The 17,799-nt window shown below is 42.0% G+C and overlaps 1 protein-coding gene across 3 annotated transcripts in view; it reads right to left on the reverse strand.

The window, feature by feature from the left end:
- Stk3 (serine/threonine kinase 3) overlaps window positions 1-1,683 on the reverse strand; it is a 181,495-nt gene extending 179,812 nt beyond the window's left edge. For 2 of the 3 annotated variants that reach the window (XM_051202615.1, XM_051202616.1), the window contains exon 1: window positions 1,417-1,683. In XM_051202615.1, the coding sequence (XP_051058572.1) occupies window positions 1,417-1,442 (26 nt within the window). In that variant the 5' untranslated portion in view covers window positions 1,443-1,683. The remainder of the gene's footprint in view (window positions 1-1,416) is intronic. The other variant, XM_051202617.1, reaches the window with a different exon arrangement.
- Window positions 1,684-17,799: the final 16,116 nt, after the last annotated feature.

A 17,799-nucleotide genomic window follows, 5' to 3' on the forward strand; every position in this document is an offset into this window, starting at 1 on the left:
GTGAAAGAGAAACAACTCCTGCTAGTCGTCCTAGCTTCCACACAAGACATGGGCTTACATGCACAAGAGTGTGTGCAAATATGCGATTGCAAGCATGCATGCATGCACTCTTGTCATATTTGCAACCACTGCTTTGCAAAGCATAAATCACTGTGGAATTATCACCCACAAGTTCCAATTGTCCAGGTTCACTGATGTCTGGTCAGGCACATGCATTTTCTTACAACACTAATGAAAGTGATAATTTAGAGTAGAGCTAATCAATAATGACTGGGATTCAGTCATTCAAATCAACCTAAGCCATGGGCTCAGAGATCCTCTTTGCTACCCTTCTAAAGCAGAAAGAAAAAAACAAAAAAAAAGAAAAAAAAAAGTTTCAGGTTTTCTTCCATGTTACTGAGGGGCAGGGGGTATCCATTGCACACTAGAAGACAGACACCAATAACATGCTAGAAAATCTATCAAGTGACTTGCTTCCAGAGCCTTCTGGAACCTGTCCACAACCTCCCTGTTTTACACATGAACAGATGGGTTTCCAGGCCCCAAGGCTCACATATCTAATCATACAATTCACAACCACTTGCTCTCAAAGTCCCTACCTTTTTAATTATTCTACGCTCATGAGTCTGATACTTTCCATCTAAAGATGTCTATCAAAGCACATGAAGCCTTTAATCTTCACCACAGCACTCTCACGGAGAGAGCCGTGTAAATTAAAAATGAAAGAGTGAGGTTAAATGTTTTCTATCCAGCATCAAACAATTAATTGATTCACTCTTGGAGCAGAGGGAGTGCATACTATGAACTTTTATCGATGAGCATTTACTTAGCTTCCTAAGATCACTGAAATTACCACTTCAAACATGCTGTACACATATGCCTCTAAAAGGTCCAACATTAAACATAAACAATACGTAACACACCAAAGTGCCACTATTTTTACATGCAAAACTATACGAGGGAGGAGTTCTGACTTAACATTCCTCGGGTCTCGTATCCATAAATTCTCCAGAACTTGAGGCGCAGAGAAACACCTGTCATTGCAGCATATCCATGTTTTGCATTCTGCACGACTATTAATATACTTAATTTACTTAAACTGGAAATAACCAGTCTTTCGTCTCAAGGTGAAGGGATATTATATTATGAAGAACACTTGAGAGAGAAAAAAAAAAAAAAGGAGAAAGAAGCGTTCACTGATGTCCTCGTCCTCTAACCCTCCTAGCCCCACGATTGGCGGAGAGCCCGGCGCCAGGCCCGGGCGAGCCGTCGGCAGTGGAGACCCGACGTTCCCTCAGGGCCCCCCGGCCTCGCGGAAGGACGCGGCCGGGCCGTGGGCGCCTGGGTCGCAGCAGGCCTGGCCTAGCCGCCCCCGCCCCACGGCTTCCGTCCTCATCCCGCTCCCGCCGTCGTTACCTCTTGGGCGCCGGCGGCTGCTCCATGGCGGCCGGTGGCAAGCAGGCAGAAAAGAGGGGCCGAGTGGACCGTGAGGGCGCTAGGGAGGAAAGGAGCCTGCGGGCAGCCGGCCGAACGCGGGCGAGCACACCGGGAAACTCCCGGGAACTCGGAACAACTTTCCCGTAACTCCTCGGCGGATCTCCCTCCCGCTCGGGAACGCGGTTCCTCCAGGCCGCCCCGCCCCGCCCCTCGGCCGCGGCCTGCGCTGGGAGCGTGGAAAGAGCGGAGCCTGCGGAGGGTGGGCGGGGCCTGGGGTGATGGGCGGGGCCTGGAGACGGTGGGCGGAGCCGAATGCGACTGGGAGACCCTGGGAAGAGCAGAGCGCTGCCGAGAGCGGTGGGCGGAGCCGGGAGAGGGTGGGCGGAGCGCGGCCAGGAGAGACTGGGTGGAGCCGAATGCGGCTGGGAGAGAGTGGGTAGAGCCGGGCGCGGGTCTGAGAGGGTGAGCGGGGCCGAACGCGGCCCGCAGGGGTGGGCGGAGCCGGAAGAGGGTGGGAGGAGCCGGGAGAGTGTAGGCGGAGCCGGGTGAGGCCGGGAGACAGTGGGTAAAACTGAGCTCGGCCCGGAGCGGTGGGCGGTGCCGGGAGAGCGTGGGCGGAGCCGATCGCGGCCGGGAGGGGCGGGTGGGGCCAAACGTGGCTGGGAGAGGTTGGGCGGGGCCGAGTGCTGACGGGAGAGAGTAAGCAGACCTAGCGCCGCAGACGGAGTGGGCGGGGTCAGGCGCTGAGCGGACTCTGGAGAGCCGAGTTAGAGGCTTTGCTACCTACATCAGCTGGAGGACAGACCTTACCCGCTCAAGACCTGCTCTGCTGGAGGAGGGGCGCTCGCTGGCCCACCTTGAGATTTGACTCATGTCTCTAGATTCCTCGAGGATACATGCCAATCATCTTGAAAATCTGTTTGAAGTCTAAGTAACTGCCCACACTACCCTCGCTAGTCTGCTTCTAATTACTAGTTATTAGTATTAGTTATGTTCCCCTAGCCCCCAAGCCTTAATTTGACATTTGTAACTACAAGTAGTTGGGATACCTCTGGAAATTCTGGTTGATTTTGATTGTGAACAAGCCCAATAATTAATCTAATGACAGAAAATGTTTACTGCAGTGATCGCTCAGTATGTCATTTTTAGAGCACCAGATCCCTCTGCTGTCTTTTGGGTAACCTTGGAAACCGACCACTAATACGGGTGCTGGAGAAAAGATACTAAAGGTTTCTTCCCTCTTTCCTTCCCTTTCCTCCATTCCCTTCCTTCCTTTTCTTTACTTCCTTCCCTTCCCTCCTTTCTTCCGTTCCTTCCTTCCCTTCCTTCCTTTTGTTTCTTCCTTCTTCCTGATCCCAACAGCCCTAAACCCATTTTAATTTGATCCCTTACTCATTCATTTGTTTGTATACTATTTAACCTTGAAATGCATACACACACATACACACACACACTTTCTCACAACTATACAAGTGAATTTGCTTTTTTTGTTTTTAAAGATGCATTTATTTGTTTAATTTATTATTTACACAATGTTCTGTCTGCCTGCAGAGGACACCAGGAGAGGACTCCAGATCTCATTACAGATGGCTGTGTACCAATATGTGGTTGCTGGGAATTGAACTCAGGACCTCTGGAAGAGCAGCCAGTACTCTTAACCTCTGAGCCATCTCTCCAACCTCCTAGTTTGCTTATTTTTATTAGAATATTCTTAAATGAAGAACTGTGCAAGGTTTTCTTAGAGGCTGGAACCATGTGTGCGAAGTGAATGTTGGTCAAAATAAGCATCAACCCATATTCTGTGAACAAGAGAAAGTAGTACACAGCTGTACACCTGTTTCGTCTATTCAAATTCTACCTGCGGCAGTTCAGAATTAGCAGGACAATAGCAAAATTAATAAAAACTAAGTCATTAAAATGTCAGTACAGGGCCATGGGATGGTTCCATAAGTAAAGGACTTGACACACGATCCTGGTGACTTCAAAGATGTAAAGAGAACAAATTAAAAGGTCGTCCTGGTCCTCCACACACACTTGCTGTGGCCAGCTTCTCCCCACCACCCCTCCCTCCTGCGCGCGCGCGCACACACACACACACACACACACACACACACACACACACACCAATGCCATTTTGTTTAAACATCAGTACTGACAAGGACTTTTTAAACTATCCCATCCACCTTCCATTCTCCTCACTTCCACACCGAACTCTCTTTCTCCATGGTTCAGTTGAGAAGTTCACGTCTAAATTCTGTCCAATGAGGTCAGAACAGATGTATTTGAGTTAACTCCTGGGAACTTCCATATCGCCTTCTAAAAAAGGGAACAGCTGGTACCTTTTATTGACTGAGTCTCAATAGGTCCAAACAGCAATGGTCTGTTCTCTTAGATCTACATGGCAGCTGAGGCAGCTGGGCTCCATGTATCCCCCCCAGGCCCAGGCTGAAGGGTGACTGTCCTTTCTCCTGACAGCAGAGAGACGGAAGGAGGTGCCAAACTGTTCAAGCTTCTGAGGGCCCCGGGCTTGTAACCATGACTTCTGCCTAGTGGTGCTCACCACACCAGTTCACCGGGTCAGATCCAACAACATGAGGCAGAGACAGGTACCCCAACCATGATGGCTCCAGGTCAAGGATAGACAGAGAGCAGTGAGGAGGAGACTGGAATGACTGGGGTATATATTACAGATTTTATTTACAGACACTAACACTGACAGTCTAAGGTGTCAGGGCTTGGAGTTGAAACCAATTTTTGTTTGTTTTTTGGTTTTGATTTTTTGGTTTGGTTTTGCTTGTTTGTTGTTGTTTGTTTGTTTGTTTTGAGACATGGCTTCTTTGTGTAGCTTTGCTGTCCTGGAACTTACTCTGTAATCCAGGCTGGCCTCAAACTCACAGAGATCCTTCTGCCTCTGCCTCCTGGGTGCTGGAATTAAAGGCATGCGCCACCACAGCCTGGCTTGAAATCAAAATCTACTGGATTCAAGGCCCGTATTGTTTTAATCTTACCAACATGCATTTTTATGTTTTGATTCTGGCACATACCTTAAATTATATACATTACTTCACTTTAAAAAAAAAAAAAAAAGCTTTTCTTGGCTACTATAGTCTTTTTTACTGTTAAAAATGAACTTCAGAACCATGTTGTAAAATTCCAAGAAATACACAAGAAAACTAGTAACAAATAAAAAAACAAACAGGCAAGAAACCTATGAATTTGTTTAGGAAGGTGCTGACACCTTTAAACCCTTAGGTTTTTCCGAAAACGGTGTGATGTGGCTATCCCTGTCTCTGTGATTTATGGAGGCCCATTTTACTAATGTTATTCACAGTCCTTCAAGTCTCCAGGTATTCAATCATTCTATCTATAAATATTAATGACATCACCTTCTAACACTTACAATTCTTGTTTTGGTTTTATGCCTAATTTCTGCCCAAATGCTGGCTTAAATTTGGGGGATAAAGTTACTGGAAATTCTCTCACCAAAAAGTATTATGGTGACACTTTAAAATACTTTTAAATACAGTTGACATATGCGAAATATTTTATTATATATGCATACTATGTATATGTATTTAATGTTGTGAGTGTGTGTTGTTAGGGAATTAAATCTAGAGCTTCATATATGCTAAATAAACCTACTACTGACAAAAAAAAACCAATTTCTTTCTTTTAAACTTAATGTAATTACATTTCTATTCACTTACTTCCCATGAGTGGGGATAGGGCACCCTAAATAGCATGTGCCTGGAGGACAGAGTCATTTCTTCACATCTACCATGTAGCTCCTGGAGGTTGAACTGAGGTCCCAGGCTTGGCTACAGGGACCTTTACTCCCTGAGACATCCCACTAGCTCCTTTATTCTTTTAAAAGATAATTTTTTTCTTAAGTCATTTATCTTCAGATGTCATTGAATACTCATTAGGAAGCTATTAAGTAAATTTTTTCTAGTATCCTTAGGAAATCCTCATATCTTTCCTGATGTTAAAACACAGTTGGATTATTGGGGCCAATATTTCTTGATTGATGTGAATTATTATTGAGTGTGTAATTAGAATTAACATCTCATTATGGTTTTCAGATATGTCAATTGCTATATTCCAAAGCTGTGGGAGCTGGAAAAGGTTGTTTTGAATGCTGATTACATGTTTGTGGAAGGACAGTCCTGCTTTTCTTTGATTGCCAGCAAAAATACACTCATGTATGGCATGTGTGTGGTATGCTTATTTTAAATAGAAGCAATGTAAAATTCTGAGTGTGGTGCACCTAGTCGACAGGTCAATGCACACTTTTTTTTTTAATATTTCTGCTTCCTTGCTTAGACTTCTGATTTCTGTATTTTATTTCCCATTGTTTTATACACATCAGTTTTACTCTTTAAAATCCATGTTCCTAAACTGGATTTCACTGTCACTTCAAATGCCTAAGCAAACCCATCAAGGTCTTCAATGTGACAATGTCACTTCATGTACCTTGGCCAGATTTACTGCAGTAACAGATGACTCAAGACTCTTCAGCTTTGAAAAGCAAGCTCTGATTTCTGACTTGACATGTCTGGCTGCATAACCAAAGGCTGCAGGGTCCCATCTCAGTAAGTACAAACCTGAGCAAGCCTAGCAGAAATGCAAAAGAGCAAAGGGATTCAGAACCTGACCAGCTAAGGAAAATACAGTGTTATTTTCAAAGGGATTTTATCTGGGTGTGTGTGTGTGTGTGTGTGTGTGTGTGTGTGTGTGTGTGTGTGTGTGATATATATACATATATACACACACACTTTAGGGTGGATGTGTTCCTGAGCATGCTCAGTTAAGAAGCACATTTCTGAGCATGCTTCATTTAAGGTCATAACTTCAGGAGAGACTTAACTTTGAAGACTATTTAGGTCAAGGTCACAGAACATAGGTTCATAAGTTTACAGTGGTGATCAGGAATGCCTCTGGGTGTGGACATCTTACATTGTACAAAGTGTTAGATGAAAATAATGGAAAGGACATTCTACAGGTGATTAATACAGGAGCCCCCCCCCCCCCGAAGATGCTTGGCTCTCACAGGGCTGACTCATGCATCTCTGTTCTGTTTCTTCTCATTCTGCGCCCAGCCATGAAGGACTGTGCTGTTCGCATGGCAGAGGGAACAACAGAAACTGGCGGTGCTGGGAACTTGACACTACCTCTGATCCAGCAACTCACACAAAGAACAGGGTAGCCAGAAAGATGAACATTATTTGATATGAGGAAAGAAAAGTCACCCTTAGAATGGATTCCGAACAGCAACTTTCTCTCCTCCCTAGGTGGACAGTTATGGTGAATGGCAGGTGTGTAGCAGGGATCCTACAGGAAGGAGAGGTGAATGGGGGAGGTTGCCTATGGGAAAACCACGAGAGCATTTCTAACGTGATAACCCCTTACCCTTGACTTCCAATGCGGCTCTGATCCAAGCTGGGAGCAAGTGTGCAGATTTTACAAAAGATACTCGAGCTCCTGTGGGTCTTCCCACCCTCTGCTCTTTAGAGAAACATCAGGAAGTTGTTACCGGGGGAATGTCCTTCAGTTTTGCCTACTCCATTCCTGGCACTTGGTCCCCTGAGTCACTATGCTACTGAGAACGCATGAAGGACAGAGCAGGTGATGACAGCTTCCTCAGATATTTGGCCAGGACTGTCCTTTGAAAGGTGTTCGGTTCGGATTTTGGTTTTGACCACTGCTAAGGTGCACACATTTGCTACTTTAAACAAACAAACTACTAGTATAATTTTCATGGGAATATATTTCGGAAGCACTCAGGCATGAAGAAACGTAATTGTAGATGAAGCTGAATTTGTTGAAATGGATGTGCTGGCTCAGGCATCAGGGTCTAACTGGGTTGGATAAAGCCAAACTGTCTTTAGCATTCCCTTATTAAGGACAGCAGAGATGCCAAAAGCCACTAGTGTACATACCGAGAAAAAAATGAAGGACCGCTTGCCATAAGAATGTGAGGTTAGAAGTAGGTGCTATGCCAGCACACTGGTAAGCGACACCCCATGAGGGATGGAATGGCATCCCTTCCTTGGGGCCTGTTGAGGGAGGTTCCAGTGTCTGTAACAACAAAATACCAGGATTTACTAGTTCCTGAATATTGGACATTTCTGGTAGAAAATACTGTAGCTGAAACTGGGAATAGTAGCTCAATCACTTAACCACTTGGAAGGCAGAGGCAGGTGTATCTCTGTGAGTTCAAGACTCACCCCGTCTGCACAGGGAATTCTGGGCCCAGTGTCAGTCTGATATGTCTTCATTGAAAATACCCATTTTTTTCTACATCTTTTTTGTTACTATTTTTGCTTTCTTTGATTTTTGTTGTTGTTGGCATTTAGAAGTTATCCAATTTCTGTAGTTGCTATTGACAGAAAACTCAACTTAAATTTATTATATTGGCCAGAGTTCAATTGTAGAAAAAAATAACTCATTCAAGGGCTGATGAAATGGCTCAGTGGGTATGGGTACTTGCTGCCAAGGCTGTGACCTGAGTTCAATCCCCAGTATCTACATGGTGGAAGTAAAACAGTGACTCCTACAAATTTTTGTCTGCCACCAACATGTGCACTGTGGTATATTCACACACACGTAAACACACACACACACACACACACACACACACACAGACACTCCAAATAAATAAATGCAATTTAAATTCTTTTAAAAGAAACCTGCTAGACCAGGAGGTGGCTGCTGTCACTGTAGGTCACACAGAACTAAACTCTTAGCATGGCAGCTGTTGACACAGCCATTGTAAAATAGGACCAGAGTGTTTCTGCTACAATGATGCCAGGATGGTCCCACCATGCTGTTCAGAAATCTCTCACAAATGTCACTCAGATGCATTTGGTGGATGCTACATCACAGGCAACTATCCTCACTGCAGAGCATATAAGTAATTAGCCCTTTCCAGACGATGTATAAACAGAGCCATGTTACTGTGGGGCTGTGGTGGCACTGAAGGAACCAATTTTGTAATATCTGTCAAACTAGCTGAAAACAATGAAGGGGATTTGTTAACTCACAACCCTGACTGGCCCCAGGGATAGAAACAGCTCTGGACACAAACAACTGGAGGTTAGAACACGTTGCCGGCGTTGTTTTTTCATCCTGTTTCTCGGTTCTGATTTCCCTTCGTCTAACATTTCCTGAGCACCTCCTACTTGCCAGACACTTCTGTGAGCGCTGAGATGCCACAGTGAACAACACACAGGAATATCTGCTCTTCGGGCACTTACCTTCCTATTAGCTTTGTCCTTCTTCCCCACTCCCTGACAGTTCCTCTATAAATGGTAGCAAGAATCACTCCCGAGAGCTGCGAGCTCATAGACTACCTACCCACTGTTTGAGATATCACATGAAGAATGGGCTTCCCTTTCCCAGAATCCATATAAAGTCCATGCAATAAATGACTAATTGTTTTTATTATGTGATGCATCAAAGACCCAATCAGTCCTGAGCAGCATGTGCCATATGTCATCCAGATGTCGAGGAGGCTGCTCCCAAAAGGAAGAGGTGCTGAAAAGACAAAACAGAGTTGATGTCTATTACATTCCATTCCTAAGCTACCCAGGCTCGTCCTCCCTCCCTCCCTCTCCCTCCCTCCCTTCCTCTCTTTCTCTCTCTCTCTCTCTCTCTCTCACACACACACACACACACATACACACACACACACACACACACAATTGTTGTATGACTTTCTTTTTACTAAAGTTGAAATTTCTCTTTTCTCCCAAAGAGAATGCATAGACATGTCTTTCCTTCCACTCAAAAGAAACTGTCATGCAGTCACAGCAGGAGAACACTAATGCAGTTTTATGCATCCTAAACTAATAATGATGGGCACCATGAAATCACTCTTGCCACCCTCCTGTGCAAAAAGCATGTAAATCAGCTTTGCCTTCATATGCATGACATCGGAACCAAGAGGCTTCTTTGACACCTTGAATAGATTCGTAATAGTTCCTTCCCGTTCTTCTTACAAAATGGCAAATGTTTCACATCGTGAATCAGAATCAATGCCACCTCACAGAAGCCCCAGCTCTGCATGAGATGGAGAGTAATTTGAATGCTTGAAATGTGGGTCTAAGATCGTGAGGTTGTTTTCAGTGTGTGTGTGTGTGTGTGTGTGTGTGTGTGTGTGTGTGTGTGTGTGTATGTAAGTATTTAAAGATGTGGGAGATTGTGTGAGGGTGTGAGGGTTATAAATGTACACGAGTTTGTGAATGCATAACAGTGTGCATGTAAATGCATGCAAACTATGTGTAAAGAAATTATGTGTGAGTGGATAAGCATGTGTTAATGTGTGAGGGTAGATGTACATGAGTTTGCTAGGATATGAGTGCATGAGTTTGATTACCTGATATTGTATGAGAGTGTGAAAGTGATTGTGTGCATGTATGCATATGAGCATGTGTGAAAGTGTTGTGTTGGCATGTGTGAAATTATGTAAGTGAATGTATTTTGTGTGTGTACATGTGAACATGTTCCTGTGGATATGTATGTGGTTATATATTGTTCATGATTTATTAAAGCCACTGAAGATCAGAGAAGCAAAGCAGCCAAGCCAGTAGATCTTACCTCTACCCAGATGAAATGGCAATCCTGTCCCTATGAATCCTCAGAGGCAAAAGGCTCTGAATTCCAGTCTCCTCTTCCTCTTATTCCTTTCTCTGCCCAGCCATATCCTGTCTCCACCTCCCTAGTGCTGTGATTAAAGGCGTGTGATCCCAGGTGCTGAGATCACCTTTAAGCTGTTTCCTTTAGGACTGGATCAGTTTCACATGGTCAGTGTGGCCTTGAACTAACAGAGATCTTTCTACCTCTTAATCCTGAGTCCTGGGATTAAAGGTGTGGACCACCACCACCTAGCTCTGTTTCTTTGCTGTTTTGATCTCCTGTGGCTTTAATAAATCATAAACAATATGTCACCACATATATGTTTGTGTGAGAAGGTATATATAAGAGAGTGTACACAAATGCACATATGTGAGTGTGTTCATGTGGGAATGTGGGGGGGGGGGAGGTTGCATGTGTGAAGCTGAACTGGAATGTGAATGTGTGTGTGGGTGAACATGTATCAGTGTGCAAGTATGAATATGTTTGAGAAAGTGTATTAATGTTTAGATGTACAAGAGTACATAGGAGCCTGTATGGTTTGTGAGAGTGTCTGAACACATGTGACAGTGTATTTCTTAGTGTCTAAGCATGAAAGTAATGGCACTGATATGTGGGACTACGTGTCTAGGTAGGTGTACATGCTTGTGCACATGTGAGTATAGCTATGTGATCCAGTGTGTGAGAGAGGAAGAGTGTGCATGAGTCTGTGGAAGTGTGTGGGTGTCTGGCCATGTGACCATTTCTTAGTGTAAGTATGAAACTGAGCATGTGCAAGGATAGGCGGGACTTTGGAAAGAGATAGGAACTCAGGGAGGAATTTGAGGTGAAGAATTCGCAATCGGGACACAGGGAAATTGGACATATGGTATGGAGGAGTGGTAACAAGCCATGTGGCAGAACGTAAATGAATATAAACGGGTTGGTTTAAGTTAAAAGAGCTAGTTAAGAACAAGCCTAAGCTGAGGCCAAGCTTTCATTAATAAGAATTTTTCCGTGCCATTATTTGGGAGCTGTGGTCCAAAGAATGACCTCCTACAAGAGTTGGTGGGCAAATGTGAGCTCCAATGAGTGTGTGTGAAACTAAACGTGTGTGTGTGTTTGTGTGTTAGTACACTAGAGTATATATGGATATTTGAGTGCATGAGTTGCCAGGTACATGCTTGTGCTTACATTTTTGTGTGTATGAGTGTGAGTTTGAGTGTGTACATGTGAGTGTGTAAGTACATGTGTCATTATGTGTGTGTATATGACAGAATGTGTGTGAGTACATGAATGCATCAGTCAATGTTTGAACATGTATGAATGTGAGTGCATGTGTGTGAGCATGCATGTTTGAACACGTATGAGAATATATGTGTGTGTATGATGGTGAGTGTAGGGATATGCATGAGTATATATGAGTGAAAGTCTGAGAGAGCACGTGACTATGAATGTGGGTGAACATGTGTGAGTGTGAACACATGAGTATGGGCAAGTCTTGTGTATGTGAGTATAGAGGGTCTTTGCATGCTCGGCCTCTTTTGATGGAGGCCGGAGCTCCACGGGCACCTCCTCAGGGATCATCTCTGTCCATGTACAGTGTTCATATAGCTAAAGACTATCTTTGAGGCAATGGCTCAGATGCCATATTCTCCAAGGGACCAGCCAGGCTCTCACGTGCCTCTGCACGCCAGTACCAGGAAGGAACTTAACGTCTCAAGTGGATGACTGTTGGATGCCAAAGCCATTCTACTTTTTAGGTAACATGCAGCAGCCTCTCAGGTTCAGGTCATTGCTGAAACGTTGAGTAGAAGGATATTTATTCAAAGACACCCTTTCTCTGGGCTCCCTCTTGTGCCCTTCATGTTACCACAGCTGGACTCTCCTGAGGCATGCTTATCAGGCCTCTAGTTTAGCCCACAGTTAACTATAAAGAATATAAAATCTTGTTTACTGAGAAAGTATTTTTCCAAGACACACGAAGGAATCCATTTGTGGAATAAAAGAAGATGAGGAAGGAGAAGAGAAAGTCTTAATGCAGTCCATAAAAGATCAGATAATTTGTATCTAAATATGTCTTACTATGCTCTTAAGGACCTAGCTCATTTTTATGAACTTTTTTTTTTAAATGACATCAGTTTCTGTGATTGCCTCTCACCCTTATAATAGTTCTTATCCTTTTCCTTGAGATTTTAAACAAGTCAGGGGAAGGAAAATCTCTGTAGGGGTGATCCTCACAGTTTATTTTTGTTGTGTTTCTCTCAAATCTCTTTACATGCTTATGTTAGATACTGCTGTGAGTTTAGTGTTATCCACAAAATCTTAAAAGAGATTATTAGCATAGCTGTGGCTTTCTCCCTTTAAAATAAATCCAGCTTAGCTGGAACTTGTATTTCTCAGGGGACATCTTTTTCCAGATACACATAATGCTAAATATTTTAATCAAGTATGTGATCAAAAATATTTTCCATTTTACTTCTTTTATTTATTCAATGGATTCATGTTACTCATTCTTTTTTAGGCAAAAATTAACTGTTATATTCCAAAATATGGGAAAATAATTGTATTGTTTCTGGGACATATAAAATATCAGTATAATTGTGCATTTTTGTCAGTGATCATGTATGGTTCAAGATTAGGTTATGGATTACATATATTAATATTAAGTTAAATTAATTGTTCTTGGATGTCTGTGTCACCACTAAGGAGTTTAGGATATGTCTTGAGCAGGTTATGGAACTCCTCCTGGAACTCTTATGCTATTTCAACTTTCTATCTTGTAGCCTGTGGTAGTCTGGAGATAGTTGGCCTCCACAATCTCACAGGGAGTGGCACAATGAGGAGGTTTGCTCTTGTTGGAGTGGGTATGGCCTCGTTGAAGGAAGAGTGTCATTGTAGCCGTGGGTTTTGAGGTTTCCTGTGCTCAGGATACTGCCCAGTGTCTCAGCCGACTTCCATTGCCTGCAAAATGTAGGAATATCATCTTGTATAGCTCAGTGTTTGCCTGCATGCTACCATGCTCTGCTCCCAGCATGATGATAATGGACTGAACCTCTCTCTGAACTGTAAGCCAGTCCCAATTAAGTTTTTTCCTTAATAAGAGTTGCCACAATCATGGTATCTTTTCACCACTTTTCCACACCCTTTAACACCAAGCCCAATGAGTTGTTCCTTGCTTCACCACAAGCTCAGAAAAAGCCTGAATTAAGTCAGGAGTGTGTTTAGAAACAGGCAGTACACCCTGATATTATTACCATCCTCACTCTCTCTGCGTAAGCCTCGGACTACTTTTTCTGCTTTTTTTTTTTTTCCTTCCCTTAATTGCACCCCTGGTTCCCACTTCTCTTGCAGCCTGGTCATCAACTGACACTATTTCATGGTTGTTCTGACTTCTCTGCTAATTCACATGTTGGCTTCTGTTGCTTCACAAGTTGATGACCCCTTGTTGCTATTTATTCCTGCTTACTCTTGCACTCGGCCTCACCAGTTGGTATTCTACTGTTGGTACTGATGTATCACATCTGTCAACGCTTAAAAACAATCAAAAGAGAAGGCTCAGAGAATCAGAAACCAAGAGACAGGCACAGACTTCCAAAACTGACTCAAGAGGAAATAAAAAATATGTACAAGAGTGTAACAAATGAAGAGATTGGATCAGGGTGTTTTGTTTTGTTTTCAGTGCCCAGAATACAAGCCGAGGCCAAGACTTCCATGTAGAACTTACAAACTATTCAATGAAGAATTAGTATTGATTCTTCATATACACATCCAAAAAGAAGACCAACAACATTTCCCAAATCACAATTCTGATTAAGTAGCATGTAAGAAAATGGAATAATACATCCATATTAGAAAAGATGACATGATGACAAGATGACATGAACTTGTCCATATAAAATCCTTTGGAATTTACCAGAATTTTATTAGAATTAGTAAAGGAATCAAGCAATGTTGCAGCAGGCAAGGACAATACTCAAACATTAAATTTGCTATATTTCTACATATACAATTATCAACCTGAAAACTATTTTTAATAGCATCAAGGAGAACAACATGTATAAGAATAAAATTTAATAAGAGACATATAAGACTTGAGCTCCGAAAAACTAAAATTACGTCTGTAAAGAAAGTTTTAAGAATGCCAAGTAAATGGGGAAACATTCCATGTCCTTGGATAAAAGACAGCATGGGCATGAATAAACAACAGTATTTTTGTTCCTGGGTATGATTAGAAGCTGGCAAGTGAGTTGGGGCTACACAGGGTAGACTCCATTCCAAAGGAAGGAAGGATTGGAAGAGTATCACAGATCACAAAGACTGTCGGGGACTGCTGGCATATCTAGCAACTGAATGAGCAGTATAGGGCTCCATCCTAAGGTAGGCACATGGCCAACAAATATACAATAAAATATCCAACATCTTTAGCCATTAGAGAATCAAAACTACATTGAGATTCCATCTCCTTTCCCTGGACAGTGCAGTCAGAATGGCCATTGCAAGAAAACAGCAAAGGAAAAGTGCAGTATTGGAGTCATACATGGCTGATGGGAATGTAAATTTCTATAGCCAGCCTGGAAATCAGTGTGGCAATTCCTTATGAAAAATAAATAAAAGAGAACTAGCCTATAATCCAGCTATATCAATCCTGGAAAAATAACTGAACTGGGTATGTAAAGGTACACCAGGGACATTTGCATATTCATGTTTATTCTCCCCAACCCTCCAAAAAAAAAAAAGACAATATAAGGAATCAACTGGATGGATGTCCATAAAGAGATGAGTGGATAAAGAGAATGAGATATATACCAAATAGAGTTTTATTCCATTATAAAGGATAACAAACAAAATTATATCATTTGCAAGAATATGGATTATGTTTAATGAAATGAGCCAGACCCAGAAGATGCAAATTGAAGCCATAATGAGACACCACTTCACAACTGCTAGGACAACTAGAACCAAAAATCAGATAGCCATCATACTGATGAGAAGATAGAAAAATTAGAATTCTCGTGCTCTCTTATTTGAGCGTTAAGTAATGTAAGCAGTTTTGAGTCCCCAAACTATGATACCTAACATTATTATTTGACCTCTAAAAGTGTATGATCAAGAGAAATAAAAGCATATGACCAGACAGATACTTGTTCTCAAATGTTTACAGCAGTATTATTTATACAAGCCAAAAGGCTACAAAATAATCCAAATACTTATCAATTAATGAGTGAGTTAAAATGTGGGCTAGTTACAGAATAAAGTATACTGGGCCATGGAAGAAAAGAAAGTATTTACAGTTCTTTATAGGGGCTGCTGACATGCCAGGAGAGTATTTAGACACCCATCCTTTTCCTGCTCATACACATACCACTACTTGATCACTCCTAATAATTCTGCTTGTGTGTCCTTTGCTTTACAAGGTCCACAAAATCAGACTAAGACCATGACAAATGCTACCATCCCATTGGTGAACAACTTAAAAATGGATCTCTGGATGTTCCTAGCAAAGTGAGTTAAATCTATTCCAGTCTTAAATAATGATGCGGTTAATCTACTCAAATTTAGAGTGGATCCACCCTCAAATAGATTGGTACAATCTGACTCCATCTATCTGGCTCCCCTTGCTGCCCTCTAATCCTGACAAGAGTAGAGACACTAAATCCTTCTACACCCACAGTGTCAGTTGGAGACATTCAGACTGATTCCATGTCCCTTTCCTTGGTGACTTGGGGGTCTCAGCTCTCCAGAGGCAAGTGTTAGATAGCTACAGAGAAATTAGCAGGCTTGGAGGCCACTGAGGGAGAGCCCCCTCTTACAGCATCTTTCTGGTGTGAAATTTCCAATACCAGACCCTGCTCCAAGAACCCCTGATGAGAAGAAAACCAACCTTAACCTGCAGGAAGAGCTATATGGATGATAATCCCATCCTCTGCCTGCCTATTGAAACAGAAGTCAGGAAAATTAGCCACGACTACACCATTTTGAAAACATTTTCCATTTGGGTTAAAAAGTGACAACTTTCTGAAAACATAGTAATAGCATTCCAGAAATAAAACCTAGATTCCTGCAAAAGTCTGATGCGGGCTGCCCGTTCCTCACCTGACAATTTTATTCCTCACTCACTATCCTGTGTTTGCTCCTAGAAACAGACCATCTCAGCTAAGAAGAAAAGCATTTCAAACCTCTTCCCTACATCCATCCCCCTTCTGCCCTGTAACTACTTTGCCTTGTATGTGAAAAGCCGTCGTTGATTCTTACAAGACAGGTGTTTCCCCACCCAATACCATCCTTTCAAAGGGAAGCAAAGTACTGATGTGTTGCTGCAGCATCGTAGATGAATCTTGAAAACACGGTGTTAAGCGAAAGAAACCCTGCTAGATGATGTGATTCAATCAGTATGTTGTTCAGAATAGAGAACTCCATATACAGAGATTTCCTTAGAAGTTATTGCTTAGGGCAAGGGGAAACACTGTGAAGGGGACAGGAAGGGATAGCTTAAGAAACAGGTTTTTGCTATAGTCGTGAAAATGTTCTACCACTGACCATATTAATGGCTATGCATGCTTGTGAAAGCACTAAAACACATTTTATATATTTTTATAAGGTGAGTTATATGGTATATGAATTATATTTCAATAAACTGCTGAGAACAAACAATAATCAAATCCTCTCAAGAGCCAATTTGGTCTCAGTTTTATTAAAAATATTTTCACTTCATGGATCTGTTTATTTTGCAATTAATGAAGGTCAAAAGGGGCAAGCAAAACTCGGAATTTCTCATTATGATCCCAAATACAAGTACAGAACCTGTCACAGTATTCAAAAGAAGATTTATTTGCTTTATTAGCAAATCAAGAGTGTTACGTTTCCACCAAGGAGGGTAAAATATTTGCTGATTGTTTTAGAGAGGTGTGCTAGAAGGCTTAAGCCTCTTTAAGAGTTTCTAGCATTTGAAGTTCTTAGAGAAGTAATGCATTAAAGTGCATTTTAAAACTTCTAAGACTGACATCAAGGGCCATCATATGAGCTGACCAGGTATTTCAAGCTCAAGTTACTGGCTATCAGCAAAGAAAATAAATGCAAGAATTATTTAGTTATAGAGAGGAAAGAACTTGGACAGGAAGATGATAAAAAAATTAAAAAAACTCAAGAAGAGAAGAAAGCAAAGGGGTAGATATAGGGTCAGGGACCCAGTGGGAACCTTTTCCATATTATGGAAGAGTTTGCCAATGAGTTACATCCTGAACCCTGAAAATATGGTTTTAAAATAACACTCCTTCACATTTGGAAATATATGACAATATTTTATCATGTAATAAGAAAAACTTTTAAATACTGACATATATCTAGGGATTTTTGTTTGTTTGTTTGGTTTTTTTTTTTTTTTGTTTTTTGTTTTTTGAAATGTTGTCTTGCATGTGTTTCCTGTTTAATTAGGACAGGTTGAGTCAGGGTCTAGATTTGCTTAGTGTGAAGGAATAGTGAGAATAATTCCAGCCTCAGAAAAGGAACTATCTATACTTTAATTTAAATGCAAATGGAAAACAGGATCAGCGAATACTTGTCAACTATAGGAAAGCCAACTTGGTCTCTGTATGAAGAAACAATGCTTGACTAATCCACAAAAGTCCTTTCAGAAGGAAAAATAAACGTGTGGAGAAAGGAAAACCATGCGTTTATTTTCCTCTTGGAAAAGTCTGCACAAATTTTTCACACCAATGACTATTTCTTAATTGAGTTACCCTTGGACTG

The sequence above is a fragment of the Phodopus roborovskii genome, unplaced genomic scaffold (assembly GCF_943737965.1).
Source record: "Phodopus roborovskii unplaced genomic scaffold, PHOROB, whole genome shotgun sequence".
Lineage (NCBI taxonomy): Eukaryota > Metazoa > Chordata > Mammalia > Rodentia > Cricetidae > Phodopus > Phodopus roborovskii.